The sequence below is a fragment of the Coccinella septempunctata genome, chromosome 1 (genome assembly GCF_907165205.1).
Source record: "Coccinella septempunctata chromosome 1, icCocSept1.1, whole genome shotgun sequence".
In the NCBI taxonomy this organism is placed as follows: domain Eukaryota; kingdom Metazoa; phylum Arthropoda; class Insecta; order Coleoptera; family Coccinellidae; genus Coccinella; species Coccinella septempunctata.
In genome coordinates, this window is record NC_058189.1 from 62366067 (window position 1) to 62382168 (window position 16102).

At 34.8% G+C, this 16102-nt stretch overlaps 1 protein-coding gene across 2 annotated transcripts in view; it reads left to right on the forward strand.

Moving 5' to 3' along the window:
* LOC123322841 (sestrin homolog) overlaps positions 1-15505 on the forward strand; it is an 87408-nt gene extending 71903 nt beyond the window's left edge. For both annotated transcript variants that reach the window (XM_044910886.1, XM_044910887.1), the window contains exons 6-11: positions 7474-7644; positions 8428-8610; positions 9469-9700; positions 12572-12908; positions 13427-13721; positions 13778-15505. In XM_044910886.1, the coding sequence (XP_044766821.1) occupies positions 7474-7644; positions 8428-8610; positions 9469-9700; positions 12572-12908; positions 13427-13721; positions 13778-13870 (1311 nt within the window). In that variant the 3' untranslated portion in view covers positions 13871-15505. The remainder of the gene's footprint in view (positions 1-7473; positions 7645-8427; positions 8611-9468; positions 9701-12571; positions 12909-13426; positions 13722-13777) is intronic.
* The last annotated feature ends 597 nt before the right edge of the window (positions 15506-16102 follow it).

The following is a 16102-nucleotide window of genomic DNA, read 5'->3' on the forward strand; positions in this document are numbered from 1 at the left end:
TAACGTTATCAAGCAATATAAATTTGAATTATTCATAACAGTATAAACCTAGCGGTCTTAGATGGCTGTGTCACAGAACGGTTTATTCATAACCAATGCGTGGATCTCAAGTAGTCTTCGTATCCCTCTCAGGTCAATTTTTTTTTCTTTAAAGCTTGATTGGGAATAGTTTGAGTTGGAAATCTAAGAGGTATCCCTTGATCTCAAGGGATACCTCGTAATGAATATTTATTCATTACGAATTTTGAATTGCACATTAGAAGAAGGATAGAAATCTGATGTATTCAATTTCATAAAAAGAAGTGTGCATCAAGGTGAGTGCCGATCAATTAATTCAACAAATTCAAGAGCGCCATCTATCGTCGGATACCAGCAACAACGTGTCGTATTCCTGTGCGTGCATATTTTATTTAGCGCCAGTTTCATCGCTCATATTCAGCAACTTTTTTTTTGCAACTTCACAATGACATAATACTATAAACCAATTCGGAATCTGAATGATAAACCTCTCCATGAAAGTGAGATCGGCAATTAACGGACTGAATATTCTCAGTGTATCCCAGGCGTATTTACATATAAATTACCAGACCTAATAAAATCCAAGGCTTTTTTCGAGAGGTGCTTGTTTACGCGAATAAATTAATGAGATAAAACTGAACTGTTTTTTTTTTGTTCCTCTCGGTTATTTATCGTTGTTTATCGTTCGCACTCGCGTTCGCAGTTCTTGTTTTCCAGGAAATTGAGGAAGGAAATCTTGTCCGAGAAAATTCTTCGAATTTCACTTTCGATTGGCGTTTCGCATCTATTCGAATAATAAGTCTTACAAGAGAAAAATAAATTGAGAAAACCGTATTCGTCGTTTCCAGGATCACAGATATTTAAAAAAAAATCCTTATAGAGCATGCCAATAATCTAGGGAGACAAAGACTACTAAATTTATCAGTTGATTCTTGAGGTGAAAGAAATACTTTTTTTTTGATTCGGTCTAGATAAAAAGATACAGCAGTTCTGACGATGAGGTCTTAAAACCCTGGAAAAATGACACTACACATCTGTGGATCTTTTGAACAGAGTTGCATTCAGCCAAAGTACCCAATTTTTCGAATTCCACAGAAATTTTTTATTTTTGAACATCAAATTACTCGAAAACGGCGCATTATAAGAAAAAATATGAAGAATACTTCTATTTCATTCCATTCGATAAAATCGTTTGTGAGATACAGGATGTCCGCTGCCATGGGGCAGCGGTCGATTACTCTAATTCTATTAACTTTACAAAAAAGAGTTTCAAATAAAACTTTCCTCTTTTTAATTAGAGCATCTCCTAAAATTATTTAGAACTGTACAAAATGTTTCGTTTCTTCTGCACAGCTATCTACTTCGTTATTTTGAATGGAACACCCTATATATTTTTACATTTTTGAATTCTTTGTTAAATTTGAATAGAAGTTTGATAACACAACTATGTCTGAATTCTCAACGGTTTTCGAGTTATTTGACTTTTCATCAATATTTTGACAGTTTGAGGCCTATACATAGAAATACCTATAGCTCCGTCCCTATTCTATGTAATTGATTCAAATTTGGACTGTGTCTAGTCAATAAATGATACACTAAAAATTTTCTTTGTAAATAACCATATTATATAGAGGGTTCACGAAAACGTACATCCATTATCAAAACAAATTCATCAAAATCTTCATTTTTTTAAATGGCAACCCATGTTTTTTCTCTGTTCATCATTTTTGTTCGCTTTAAGTTGTTCAAAATAACGAACAAAAAAAAAATGGGTTGCCCTTTAAGAAAATGAAGATTTTGATGATTTTCTGTATTGATAATGGATCTACGTTTTAGTGTATCATTTATTGACTAGACACAGTCCAAATTTGAATCAATTACATAGAATAGGGACGGAGCTATAGTCCTTCATGTAAGTACCTCAAACTCTACGTTTTCGTGGACCCTGTCCAGATTCCTGACCAGAGACAAGAGAAAAGAGAGACTGCCGAATAGATAGGCAACACGGGGGACACGTTTTTAGAATTAGGTTAAGAATTTTTGGAATCCCGTCGGAAATGGCGCTAGTGTTTGGTGGCCAGTTCAAGAACTAGTGGATGTGGATGAAAGAAATCTGTAATCTATGACAGAACTCAAGTCAGCTGATTTCCGTCATTCCGTCTGAGTTTGTTTTGTTTAATGCAAAAAGTTAGAATATTTCGAGATTTTTGTTTATTCCCCGAAAAAGAAATTGTTTGCTTTTGAACACATGGTGAGTTTTTGTATATATTTCTATTTTTATAATCAATTAAAATTATGTATTGCTTGATTTTACAAAATTGCGAAATGTTATTCATTTTTTGGATACCAAAATATAACGTGCGTTCAAAAAAATTCGTCGTCAAGTAGGCTATGAAATTTTGAAGGCTGATGTTCGGTATATCGACGTTCAAAATTCCATAGCCTACTTGACAACGAATTTTTTTGAACGCACGTTAGAATATTTTTTCAGATCCCATGCCCAGAAGAAACAAGAAAGACTCAAATGGCTTTCAAGTCTGGATGGCTTTAAACAATAAATGCCACACAAAAGTTGTAGGGACCAGGGATTCAAGTTTTTGAGAACTAGAAGTCTCAATCTAGGGGATCCTCCGGGAAATATGTTTGCTGCTTTTCGAACTGTTATTATTACATCATATAAAACTGCAATAATTTGATATTGGACCATTTCTAAATCTAACAAGAGTTATGAAAATGATGAGAATGGCATATTGTACCGCCATTTGGACATATTGCATCGATAACCCCTAAGTTGAAATTATTTTTAAAGTCGCATGTAACATTTTTCTGGTTTACATGTGAAGAACATGTGGACTTGGTTGTTCATGATTAATTGGAGTATGGTATGTATTTCTCTAATAATTGTAAGAAAGTATTACGATAATATACAATATGATATGACCACAAAGAAATAAAGCCTGAATCCATCAAATTCAGTTATTCATGTATATCAAAGTTCAGTTTTTGTGTTTAGTTTGGCCCATATTATTTATCCATTCAACCCTTTACAAGATCAGTTCCTTTATATAATGTATCCTGTACAATATTGTAATTATAGTTGTTATTGTCAAATATTTCTATTATATATTCATTTCGGTTAATTTTCTGTATATTTTTTCTATACAAATGTAATTTTCTAATATTTTCATGAATATATATTTATTTCAGTTGATTTTCTATTTTATTACACTATTTCATGATTCGTCTAAAAATCTATAATTACCAAGTTCGAAAAATACACTCCATCGACTCTCTCTACTCCTATCGTTCTTTTAATCGAATCTTTCCCACTAAACTCGATAAAAAGAACAATAGGAGTAGAGAGAGGCGACGGAGTGTATTTTTCGAACTTGGTAAATATTATTTCAAAAACGAGGCCGTTATTTGAATTTCCCGCGCAAATTTTTTCGGATTAGTTTCTCCAGTAGCCAAGGGGGGCGCCACTAAACGTGTCGCCCATGAATAACACTGAATTGACTACTCTCCTCTTTCCCTTTCTCTATGTTCCTGACCTTTCTGAACAATGTAAACAAATCCACGTCAATTTGACATTTCTGACAAAAATGAGTTTAGCACTGATCACAGACAGGGGTGGATAGTACGGATTTAACTCGTCGATAGCGAAGAGTAGTGTTTTTGGCCTCGGTTTTTATTCGAATTCATATTATTTTAATTTTTTTAAAGCAAACTGGCCTGAATAGGTGGATCTCCTGGAGTCTGGACTGCTAGTAAACACTCCATACATAATGATAATTTTCAACACATGACTGGTTCGTCATCGAGTAATAAAAAAGCGCTATAACGAACCAATAAATTATGAAGATGTTTTCGTAAAATTGATTATATCGGATATAAATGCCACTTTTGATTCATAAAGATGAACTGAACATAATAATTACGCAGGAACTCAAATCTCTTTCAGTTCGAAAAAAAAAAGAACCGATTGAACTGTCTTCAAGTGAGAATGTCTGGTTTCATATTCAGTCATAAAGTTTCAAGAGCTCATCACTTGTCATTTTATTGGCTCAACGTCCTTGTCCAGTTACAATCAATCCAAAAAATGACCTATGACCTTCCTTTATTCGTCCAGGAATTGAATAGACAGTCATGAGCCCAACTCATTGCATCTGTTGAATACTGAAAATACAAGGCAAATATTCATCAATATTTTACCCCTGCTATTTTATCCGATTCATTCTTTCATTCCAAAAGCTCAGTGTTTCGTTGACCAATGATCACTCCGCTATTCGTTATTATTTGTCCTTTCAGCATGCAAAACTGCTGTTTTTACAATCGTCGCCCACATATTTTTAGCGATAAAGGATTCGAATCTCCTAACCCGTCATCGTTATACGATACTAGGCCTTGAAATTCGCTCACATGACTCGTAAATATTGTTGTTGACAAACATTACCCAGATACAAGACGATTTTCAACATTTCCATCAGTTTTATTGCGGAACTGTTTACGTTTCCATTTCCTTTATCTTGTTAACAATTTGTGTTAAGTTGTATGTTTTGAGCAGACTCCATTATGGATGTACCACAATATATGGCCCAGGTGCAGGGACGTCCATTAAGATTAAACTAAAAAACTGTCATTTTTTAAGGGAATAGTGGAAGATTTTAACTTAATTGGGCATTAAATTTTAATGGGCATGCCTGCAACTGGACGTGAGTCCCTTTTTTGGAGGTGAGAGGTGGGGCGCCGTTCTACCCACAATATAATTGATATACAGAGTGTGAATGAAAAGTTACGAAAAAATTTAAGGTGTGCTACATACCTGTTTTCTCGAAACCGTTACTTTAAGGAAGTAACAATGGACCTTGTTTGTTCAAAATGAACCAAGTTATCAAAATTTAATTTTTTAATGGTATAATGTGAATAGGGAAAAAATTTCATGCGAAAATTTTTTTAGGGATGGCTATTTCTAACCCTTGCAATGGGGAATTCTCCTCAATTTGGGTTATCACTGCATATGCAAGTTTAAACTGAATAATTATGTGTTTCATTCATGATTTTTTCAAATTCACCGCGGAAACTATTCAAAATCATCCTTCAAATATGGAGTTTTAAAATTTAAATCGCTTTGTGCGGAGTTTACGATTTGGCAACAGCGCATACAAGACAATGAAAAGAACAATGTCCGATCAGCTTGTTTATAAAATAACAGCTGTTGATCTACAGGCGCGTATTTACTGGCGAGCTTCAACTGCAACCGGCCATAAAAATCCCATAAAATTTTACGACCTTCCTCGTTCGTCGCAGACTTCAAAGACAGCCATCTTTGTCTATCTCATCAAGATAATGCATTTGTTGTCCTTTATTATCAAGGCATATTTCCGTCGATGTTGCCAGCTTGTGCAATTCTCACAAAACGCTTTAAACTTTAAATATCCATTTTTATTTTTCATTTTTAAGTGCTTAAAATATTTTTTTTTTGGGAAACGGTTGAGCTGGTTATTCCCTATTATAGGAGAACACCACCAACATTTTTTTTGCCTTCTTGCAATTTTCTGTTTCCTAAGAAAATAATTAAAAATTGATTTTCAAGAGCCATCTTCAGGAGCCTTTATCTAATCTGAGCAGGGACTGCTAAAAAAAAAAAAATTTGAAAGATCCTCACTTTTTTCACCAGGAATAACCTCCTGTACATTTTTCTGTCCTCTCTAGCCATGAAATGAAAGTACGAAACATTATGTTCTCAAAATTTGAAAATATTGAAATACGAAACCATTATTGTTAAATTTACCTGTGAAGATCTCAGTTTGAAACATGCCTCTTTGAAATTTTGTTCACAGTTTCACTTTGAACTCCTGAGTAAAATTTATCATGCCAAATTTCATGATTTTCGCTGTGGTAGTTCCAGACAAAATTAATGAAATCAATCTCGAGTTGAGTTTTTTATGGCTACTCTGACTTCTCGTGTCAGAAACGGATCATTTTGTATTTTAAATTATAACTAATGAATTTTCTTTAATAAAAATCACCAATTACAAAAGTGAATGAATTTCTGGTTTTTATTTCAGAGAATTCATCGATTACTGCTCAACGAAAAAGGCATGTTTTCACCTCAAAAGCATCTATCACGATCTATCATTGACGAAAAATACATAAAAAAGTATGAATTCGAATAAAAAAGGGTTCATTAAAAACCCATCAATGACCAAACTATCCTCAGCAACGAAGGGTTCATCCATTTTTGCCACAAAAAGTAAGGGGTGTCCTTAAAAAACACTACTATCCTCCACCCTTCGTAGAGGGTGCATGTCCATCGCCTCAATTATACATGAACAGTTGCGTCATAAAAAAAATTGACTTGTTTGGGCATTTTTCTACGAAATAGCGATGATTACCGAAGATGAATTTTGTGAGTTACTTTTTATTTTGTTTATTTCTCTAATGACTTCGGATTTAAAATTCTTCCAATTTCATTTCGGTTTGAACTCGACCAAAGCAGTTATATTCAGAGTGTAATAAGGTAATGGGCTTCATTCGAATGACCGACTGTATATATCAGCAAAACCGCACCTCTATCGTGGCATGGAACTGATTGGTCGTAAAAGTCTATTAGCCTGAAAAACGTACACAAATTAAATTTTCCCCATTTGTTCAAATCAAAACAAGCCAGATATTATATCCGTCCCACACCCGACAATTTACAGTTGCGTCAATGACATATACAGCATAATCTCTAGACACGTGGCCGATTTATTAGTTATTTATCACAAACAAAACACATTCCACAATTTTCTAATGCACCTCGCAGCAAAACATTAAACTCAATCAATGTCGCGAATACAAATAATGTTTTTTAAAAATTGTCAAGCTGCTTATTCATATAAAGCAGCGCCAGTTTCTCGGAACTGCTGGTAAACAAACATTGGGAAAGCTTTCGTTTTTTTTTTTTCTGCGGGATGTTGTTGCAGGAACGAGGTCGTTTGGCGAATACTCAGATAGGATTATGTGAAAAATGGTCGGATGGGGTTCAAACTCGAAACCGATACACAGATATTTCCGATGCTGAACTTGTTTTTAGGTTGAAAAAAGACGTTCGATTGGGCCAAACTCCTTATACAATCTGGTAGTATCGGTTCATTTGTGAATAGGAACGAATACTGTCGTCATTTGTTGATTTACAGTCGTGATTGGGCCTTGAAGTCCAAAAAGTATTCGCACATGTTGTTCTCGGCTCGCCATTTCTAAAAATAAAGTTACATTAGCATGGTAATAACCTGATAAACAATACAATAATTCAGAAGTACTTTGGAACATTCATTCTGGGTCGATTGCTTCCGAAATATCAGAAATAACAGTACAAGAAATATTGTAAATCGATCTAAAGTAATTTCCGAATATCATGACTTGGAGACCACTGGAAGTATTCGAAATATTAATGAAAACCTTTATTTTCAGACGCAAACCTTGTTTGCGGACACTTTCCTGCAAACGAACCGGCTAGATCATGTCAGTCAGGTGATGGGATATCATCCTACATATTTGGATCATTTTATCAAGACACAGAATTTTATTTTGAGGGGTGATGGTCCACTACCCTACGACTATAGGCACTATATTGCAATTATGGTAAGAACTCCTGATCCTTTACTTGAATATTTTCTGTTTCGAGTTCATTTTTCAGTTTAGTATCACAAATTTTTTAACAGAAGATTTTTGAAGTCAAAAAAGCACTTTTTCCCATTGTTTCTCATTCGGCCCTGATAAAAAGATATAGCCATTTTAAGTTTTCATAATGAGCTGTGCCAACCCTGGAAAAACAAAATTACCTTCAGAATAACTAGTTTAATCTGTGGCAGTACACATCTTTGGATCTTTTAAACAGAGTTGTATTCAGCCAAAGTACCCAATATTTCACATTTCACAAATAATTTTCAATTTTTGAACATAAAATTACTCGAAAACGGCGCATTATACTACAAAATATGAAGAATACTTTTATTTTACAAAACGCTCAAATATTCATTAGATAGTGTCCAACTCAGTTTCAAAAGTTGGGTTCTTTGAAATTTTGGTGTTTTTATGGTAAGTAATGGTCATAATGAGAAAATTGGAAGACGTGGGTGATATCTTGTGTTCGAAAAAGATTCATCAAATAAATGAATAACTATATTCCGAAAATCATTTCATTCGATAAAACAGTTTGTGAGATAGATCTTAATTTAACAATTTTTTATGGTTGTTCAACAGCCTGTATCTTTCAAACCGAGACGATTCGTAAAAAATGGTAGAGGAAAAAAGTGTTTTTTTTGACCGCTAGAATCTACTGTTAAAATATTTGTACAAGTCAAAGACTCACCCTGCATATTTAATTGCTTTATTCTTTAGATGAAAACGCCAATTTTGTTTCAGGCTGCTGGAAGGCACCAGTGCAGCTATCTCATCAGTCTCCAAAAGCAGGAATTCATTCTTCAAGGCGGAGATCAGACTTGGCTGAAAGGTCTCAGCTTCATACCGCAGAAATTAAGGAACCTCTATGAAATAAATAAAATATTAGCACATAGGCCATGGCTTCTGAACAAAGGACACATCGAAGTGAGTATTCTAATTTTCCCTGACGATATAAAGTTAAGTAATGAAGGACTTTCAACAAAATATCTCAGAAATGACCCTTATAAAAATTTTTTGGGACGGGACATGCATTTGTACGGCATCTTCAGAACACCCTGTAGATTCATCCGATGCACTTCTCCAGTTTGGTAAATTTGAGAATGCCGATTCCTTTTCTGTCGTTTCAACTCGTTAATATCGATTCCACCAGTTTGTAAAATACCCATTTATAAACGGTTTTTTGATTATTTTGAAAAATACTAACTGCACAGGTTATGGTTTCAATTTCACTCTTCCATCTATTTTGCGAGATGATATTTCATTCCGAGAGTAATTTTCCATCATCACATTCCAACACTAAACATCGATGGAAATCCAACCTTTTGTATGCATCTTTTAATCTTTCAACTTGTGCAGTTGAGTAATGAAAAAGCTCATCGCTGATTAGCCGAAAAGCACATTGAGCTATATGCGAGTGAAAAACACACGGTCCGTGCTTTACGTAATGAGTTGTGAGTAATGAATACCATTCCCCAACTGAAAAGAACATGCAGAAAAGACGTGTTCCACAATGGTAGAGCATAAAAACATGGGAGATTCGCGTTTGCAAGTTGATGATATCACGAGGCTCTTATTAGGTCAAATGCGACATCTCGCATCGGCGGAGAGTCCGTGCTGGTCCATTTAGCACCTCTTCGGCTGTGGGCCTCCATTAACGCCCGAGTACTTTTCCATTAGCCGCGAACACGAGCGTTCGCGTACAAGTGTCAATGTCCCGGTTCAGAAAATCAATTTCACCTCAACACAATAGGAATTTTTCCCTCAACGCTCCATTATTTTCAGAAATTAACCAAATGCGGCAAGGACAGTTGGTCCCTGGGCGAACTAGTACAGGCCATTGTGATCCTGGCTCATTTCCATTCGCTTTGTTCGTTCGTTTTCTCCTGCGGCGTGAACCAGGAAGTGGACCAGGAGGGGGCCTATAGGTATTACAGCGAAAAAATGAAGGAGGCTGAGGCCGAATGTAGCGCCGTCGAAGGCTACCCGAGGAGCATGTGGAGGTACTCCAAACCAGGTAGGGAGTTTTTCGATAAATATTGTTAAAGGTACTGAGGCTATTAAAACGGAATTAATGGGCGATAATTCATGCACTTCGCTCATAATCAAAGCATCGTCCTTCGTATTATTCTCAGTTCATTATTATATACCGTTATTACAAGTATGTTAGTTCCAAGGCAAGTATACTGTTGTATTCAGGTTCGGGCCCATCTTTTCCATTGAGACACTCTAGGCACGTGCCCAGTACCCTGCCATCTTCAGGGGCCCCCTAATCACCAAAAGACCTACATATTTCTTTCGTAAAGAAATTAAAGTGAGTCTAGAACCATGCTTATATTTTTTTTTATATTCTAACGAAAGAGTGATGGGTCGAGGTCATAGGGGGCCTTCTTGTGCCTAGGGCCTACAATAGGTTGTTGTATTGAAATAACAAAGTTGAAATATTTCAATAATTTTTGGTGCACGTGTTTGTAGACTGTGAACGAGAAATTTCTGCTAATCGAGTACTTGTTGGATTCTTTCCATCATTTCTTTGTTTGTTTTTACCACCGTTTCGGCACGTCTTAGCGTGCTGTCATCAGGGTTCGCTTGCATTTCTAATTCCTGAATTTCTCGATGATTCTGGAACTGTTAACATCCAAATTTGAAGGGTGCGCTGAAGAAGGCATGTTGAGACATGAGAATACGTTGGTAAAAATAAAGCAAACAACAGATGGTGGAATCAGCCAAAATGATTATACCGCCAGTATGCGTTTATAAGTTGGAAAAAGTGAACTTTCATGAATCGAGCTGTCAGAATTCAAAAAACTTTCTTCTCATGAATAAACATTTATTTAACTCGTTTGTTGTATGAATAACTATTATAATATTCCCCATTTGATTCCTTAATGTCGGCAACTACGTATATATTTCAAGAAATTTGTTCGCATTCAACTCAAATAGGTGACTTTCGACGAAATAAAGTTAATTTGGAAAAAATATTTTGTTGGAATTGTTTACATGGTACTCCTCAAGTGTCAACCTAGCATCTCGGAAATATCAAACTATGCGAGCTAGTCTTTCAACCGAAGGTTGGGAAAATATTTAAACACTACACTGTACCGATGAGTGGACAATGATCCAGAAACCGGTATACAGTTGTCGTCTCCAGTTGACATAAATTATTGTTATTAACAAAAGAGATACACTTTCGATTTAGGTTTGTGCTTCACAAAAATATAACCAAAATGAGGTGAAGGACTGAAGATATACATATATGGTTGAATAGCCTCTATTGCCAACCAGGTAATAAAAAAATTCCTATGTGGAAGCTGAATCATATTTTTCAAGCTCCTCCCTCAACATTCTTCACTTTCGAATGGATTAAAAAAGCAATTCTAAAATAGAAAGTGTGATTTGTAAATAAGGGTGCATTTCTGACGGAATAGAAACAAGAAAGATTTATATTTCTGGGGGTACAGAAAAAAACTATGTTTTTATCGTTGTGTATTAATGTTACGATAGTATTCAATGGTAATGATGGTATTTCATCAATACCTAATAACCCGCATTTTTACCTTGTCAGTAGGTACCACCGTTTTAACGATAATGCAATAGTACTTATTTATGGATTAAACTATTATCATCGGAGACCATGATTGAAATGTAGCGGACGTATCAGGAGCATCTTCCTTTTTCCGAGCAGAAAATAATGCAATTCATAATATACAGGGCGAGTCTTTGACTCGTACAAATATTTTAACAATAGATTCTTGAGGTCAGAGAAATCACTTTTTTTACCATTTTTTCCGAATCAGCTTGGTTTTGAAGATAAAGGAGGCTGTTGAAAACTCATGAAAAAATGATATTTTTAGTTCTATCTCACAAACGGTTTTATCGAATGAACTGAATTTCCGTATATAAGTTTTTCATTTATTTGATTAATCTCTTTCGAACACAAGATATCACCCACGTCTTCCAGTTTTCTCATATGACCATTTTACGTACCATAAGAATACCAAAAATTCAAAGAACCCAACTCTTGAAACTTAGTTGGATGCTATCTAATGAATTGTTTTGTATAATAATAGTATTCTTATTTTCTTGTATGAAGCGCCGTTTTCGAGTAATTTGATGTTCAAAAATAAAAAATATCTATGATATTCGGAAAATTTGGTACTTTGGCTGAATGCAATTTTGTTTAAAAGATCCACAGATTTGTTAATATGAAGGGTATTTTGTTTCTCCAATAGTGGCTTAGCTCATTATGAAAACTTTAAATGTTCACATCTTTTTATCAGGGCCGAATTGGAAAAATGGAGTAGAAAAAAGTGTTTCTTTTGTTCTCAAGAATCTTCTGTTGAAATATTTGTACGAGTCAAAGACTCACCCCATATTTGCGGTTCAAGTTAGGTTCGGTAGGTTTTTTATGCTCAAAAATGCGAGAAAAAGCCTCATCTTTCCAAGTTTCCACCCAATTTCCTATTTCTGCGAAAGTAACATGCCAAATCGTGCTGCTACCGTCTGAGCAACCAGTAATCTGCATGGGCAATGTCTGGAGGATACAGCGGATGTAATAAGATGCTTCACTTTAGTGTTTCTTGATATTTTCTACGACTTACCATATGAGACCTTTTCAATCTACTGTTCTGTCTTGATTTCGAATGATTACCATTGAATTTCAATTCTACGAAAACTGCTTGTGTCATCTCAAAATTTTTTGCAATTCTGTAAGGGCCTCTTGCTTTTTTGAGTTTTTGGCCCTGCAGAGTCTCTGAAGCAATAATTCTTAAAATGTCGAGAGTACGATTTAACGGTAACAGCATTGTCCCTATAAATCCACCACCATTCGATGGATTTCAGCTGCATTTTCTTCCAATCGAGTTAGCAGCGTTTGTCTTCGTTTCAGAAACCAGTAACGCCTATGCGAGCCCACCATCCCCCACCATAGAACCGGAGGTCGCCATAGTCGATCTGATGCAACGCATGAAGAAGCTCTCCGAGCAAACTCAGGAATGTACGCCCGTGGAATTGGCCAAGAGGTTCGAGAACATCGAGACCCAGTCTGCGGAAATAGGCGTTGTGGGAGCCGAACCCCACGACACCCCTGCCGACATCACCTGTTTCGTGGAGGAACCCAATTTCACATATCAAGATTTCGCAAAGAGGGCGGACCAAAAGACCATAAGCACCTTCAGGGTGCAGGATTACTCCTGGGACGACCACGGGTTCTCAACGGTCAATAGGTAATGAGATTCTCTAACCCTTTTAGGTTTTTGACAAAGTGGATCATTTGGCAACAAGGAGAAACACTCTTTTTTATTGAATATTCTTTCGATTTATTGGCTAGGTAAACATTAAAGACAGCACATAGTTTCCTGCGAATTAAGACTAGAATTGATGGAAGTTCGTTCATGTTTACAACTGACTATAAAATAATTCAATGACGTCAACTATTTTTTTGTCCAGACAAAACATTCAAACTTAATCTGATGAAGGGGAAAAAAGAGATAGTATTGTTGATCAAAAATGGATTTATTCAAACAAGCATTCACCTTGAATTCATTACAACCATAATGCAAATAACGTTATCACTCTCATGTGTAACACTATTTGTTCATGAGTAATAACCGATAGATACTTGAATATTTCACTCTGCCCATAATATATTAGATAAATAGGAAGTTAAAATAGCTTTTGTCACCATTATTTCCGTCTATATCAAATACATCACTTGATTTTTAATTTTTATCCATGTTTTCAGATTGTATAATGATGTTGGAAATTTATTGGACGACAAATTTAAGACTGCCTACAATTTGACCTACTACACGATGGGAGGAAGGACAGACGTGGACACTTCCCGTTTTAGGCGTGCCATCTGGAACTACCTGCAATGCTTATTAGGAATAAGGCATGATGATTACGATTATGGAGAAATCAACGCGTTGCTGGAGAGGTCTCTGAAAGCTTTCATCAAGAGTGCTTGCTGTTATCCAGAGAGGGTGACCAAAAAGGATTACGACAGGGTTCTTAGGGAATTCAAGCACAGTGAAAAGGTGAGCTCGATTTTTAGTCAATTTGATTTTTATTTAATTTGTTCGACATTTTTCAGGTCCACGTGAATTTGATGGTGCTAGAAGCTAGAATGCAAGGGGAGCTCCTCTATTCCATGAGGACTATCAATCAATACATGACAAGAAGTTGAGTTGTGGACCGGGCTAAGAGCATGGTGGCTATCAACTGTCAGTTCGAGAACCTGTTTATGGAGTTTCATGTGGTTTACGAAAATTATATAACTACTTATAATGAATGCACAAAACGCCAATTAAGTATAATTGACAATAGGGAACGTTTCAGAAATGATTCCTAGGGAGATGGTTCATACTTCAAAGGGTTTTTCCCAGTTCAAGCCAAAGTCCTTGTCGAAAAAATTGTTCTCAACGAAATTGAAATGTTATTTTTTTATACAGAGCGATAAGAATTGCATTATGAAAAAAGGGCTCTGATCTGAAAAACATATCATTGTAATGGAGTCAATCATTGGTTTTTCATGGAAATCTTCAGTAACGGTTCGTCGCAATTATTTTCAATAAGTTCAAATCATTTGGCTGAATTTAGGAAGATGCATGAATGATGAATTTATTCCAGACCAAATTTATGAATGTTGTTAATCAAGTCCAAATAATCTAATTTTCAGCATTGATTCGATGCATATATTTATTAGAGTTTTTATATAGTTAGTTTTTCCAAATTAATATTCGATATTCTTCTCAACTATTTAATGAAACATTCTTATGGGCAATTTTTTTTGGTTCTCCCCTCAGGAAGACGAGAAGTAACCCTTTAGTTTTCCCAATTAAAAAAAATTGTTGAAAATATGAAAAATTTCTTTCAGTTATTATTGGTCAATTTCAATAAATACTTCTCTTTCACTTCTGTTGACTTAAACTGTTTTTACATCAATCACCACAAAAATCAGTCTATAAGATTGATTTTTTTGAATTTTCCTTACCCTACAATTGAATTATTTCAAAATCATGTACTTGATTTGTCTTCACGAATTATTTGAACGTTTTCATTAAACTAGAAGAAAAGTCTATTTAATATTCGAACCAAGTTCAACATATTGATCTCAGCTTTAATATAAGACAAGTAATTTCGCCATAAGTTTCAATAATTTGAAACTGATTTCGATTATTTGGATCTGTTATATTACATTTAATTTGTAATTTCGAACATATTTTGAACCTTTGTTAATTTTCGAGGAAATTCTATCTTTGCTGTGATGGTTCAATTTAATATTTTCGTGTCGCTTTGTGAAAATTGAAAAGCGACACTTATTTTATTTCACTGATTTGTTGAGGCTTTCTAGTCAATGAATTGAAATTCATAAATAAAGTTTTGCAATCAATATATGAATATTTTTTTCATGTACCTACTTAGGTTACTCAGTTAGTTTCTTGTTTTAATTTTTAGAATATTTTATCTTTATGAATGATTGTAGCGTCATATCGTGATTTTTATATTGAAATGATGAATTCAAGTTATAAAATTCAGAAGTACAAATATCGATTCACCAATAACATTTTTCTGCATATTAAAATTGCTTTAATTGAAAATATGATTATGTGCAGAATGTGCGATCTGACTGGAAAAACCAATTGTATTTTACAAGAGGAAGCCTTTTCCAATTTGTGATATTCATCTAAATGTGATTACTGTGTAATAGTTTTTAGATTGTTCAATTCAATAATTATTGATAAGTTTTGTTGATGTTTAACGATAGAACTTTAGTGATATGTTTTAATTAATCCTTTTCAAATAAAGTAGTTTGATTCCATCTGAAGTTTCTCTGAGTATACTCCACCCAGTTCACCAGGCCATAACTCGTGTAAGTTTTCAACAATGATATAAAAATTCATCAAATTGAAAAGAGACAAATTCAGTATAACCGATTAAAACAACAAAATACAAAATCCCTTTAAAATATACCCTTAAAACCATCTATGAACATCATGCAATCTTTATGTCTCGTTTTCTCGAAGAACAAGCGATGAAATCCCTTCGAAGATTGAAGAAAACCTTTAAAAATGCAAAAAAAACAAAAGTTTCAATCGTGAATGCCCAGTCGAATGTTACGCCCATGTCCGCATAATCGATGTCAATCGTATAACGTGAAGTTAGCCGGGCACCTTAAATTCTATGGTTCCTTTTGATGACTTTCGAATATTACCCATATTCATCAATTTTTTTAAATATTTTCGCGCGACAAAAGATAAAAGTAAAATTTTGTGTGGGAGAAAATTCTTTATAAGAAATATAGACACTTTTTCAACATTTGCCGATTTTAGGCTATGTCCCGTATTCATCGCAGATCGAGGAGGAAATGGAGGCCAATTCTTTGTCATTTTATCTATACATATGGCTACCACGGCAG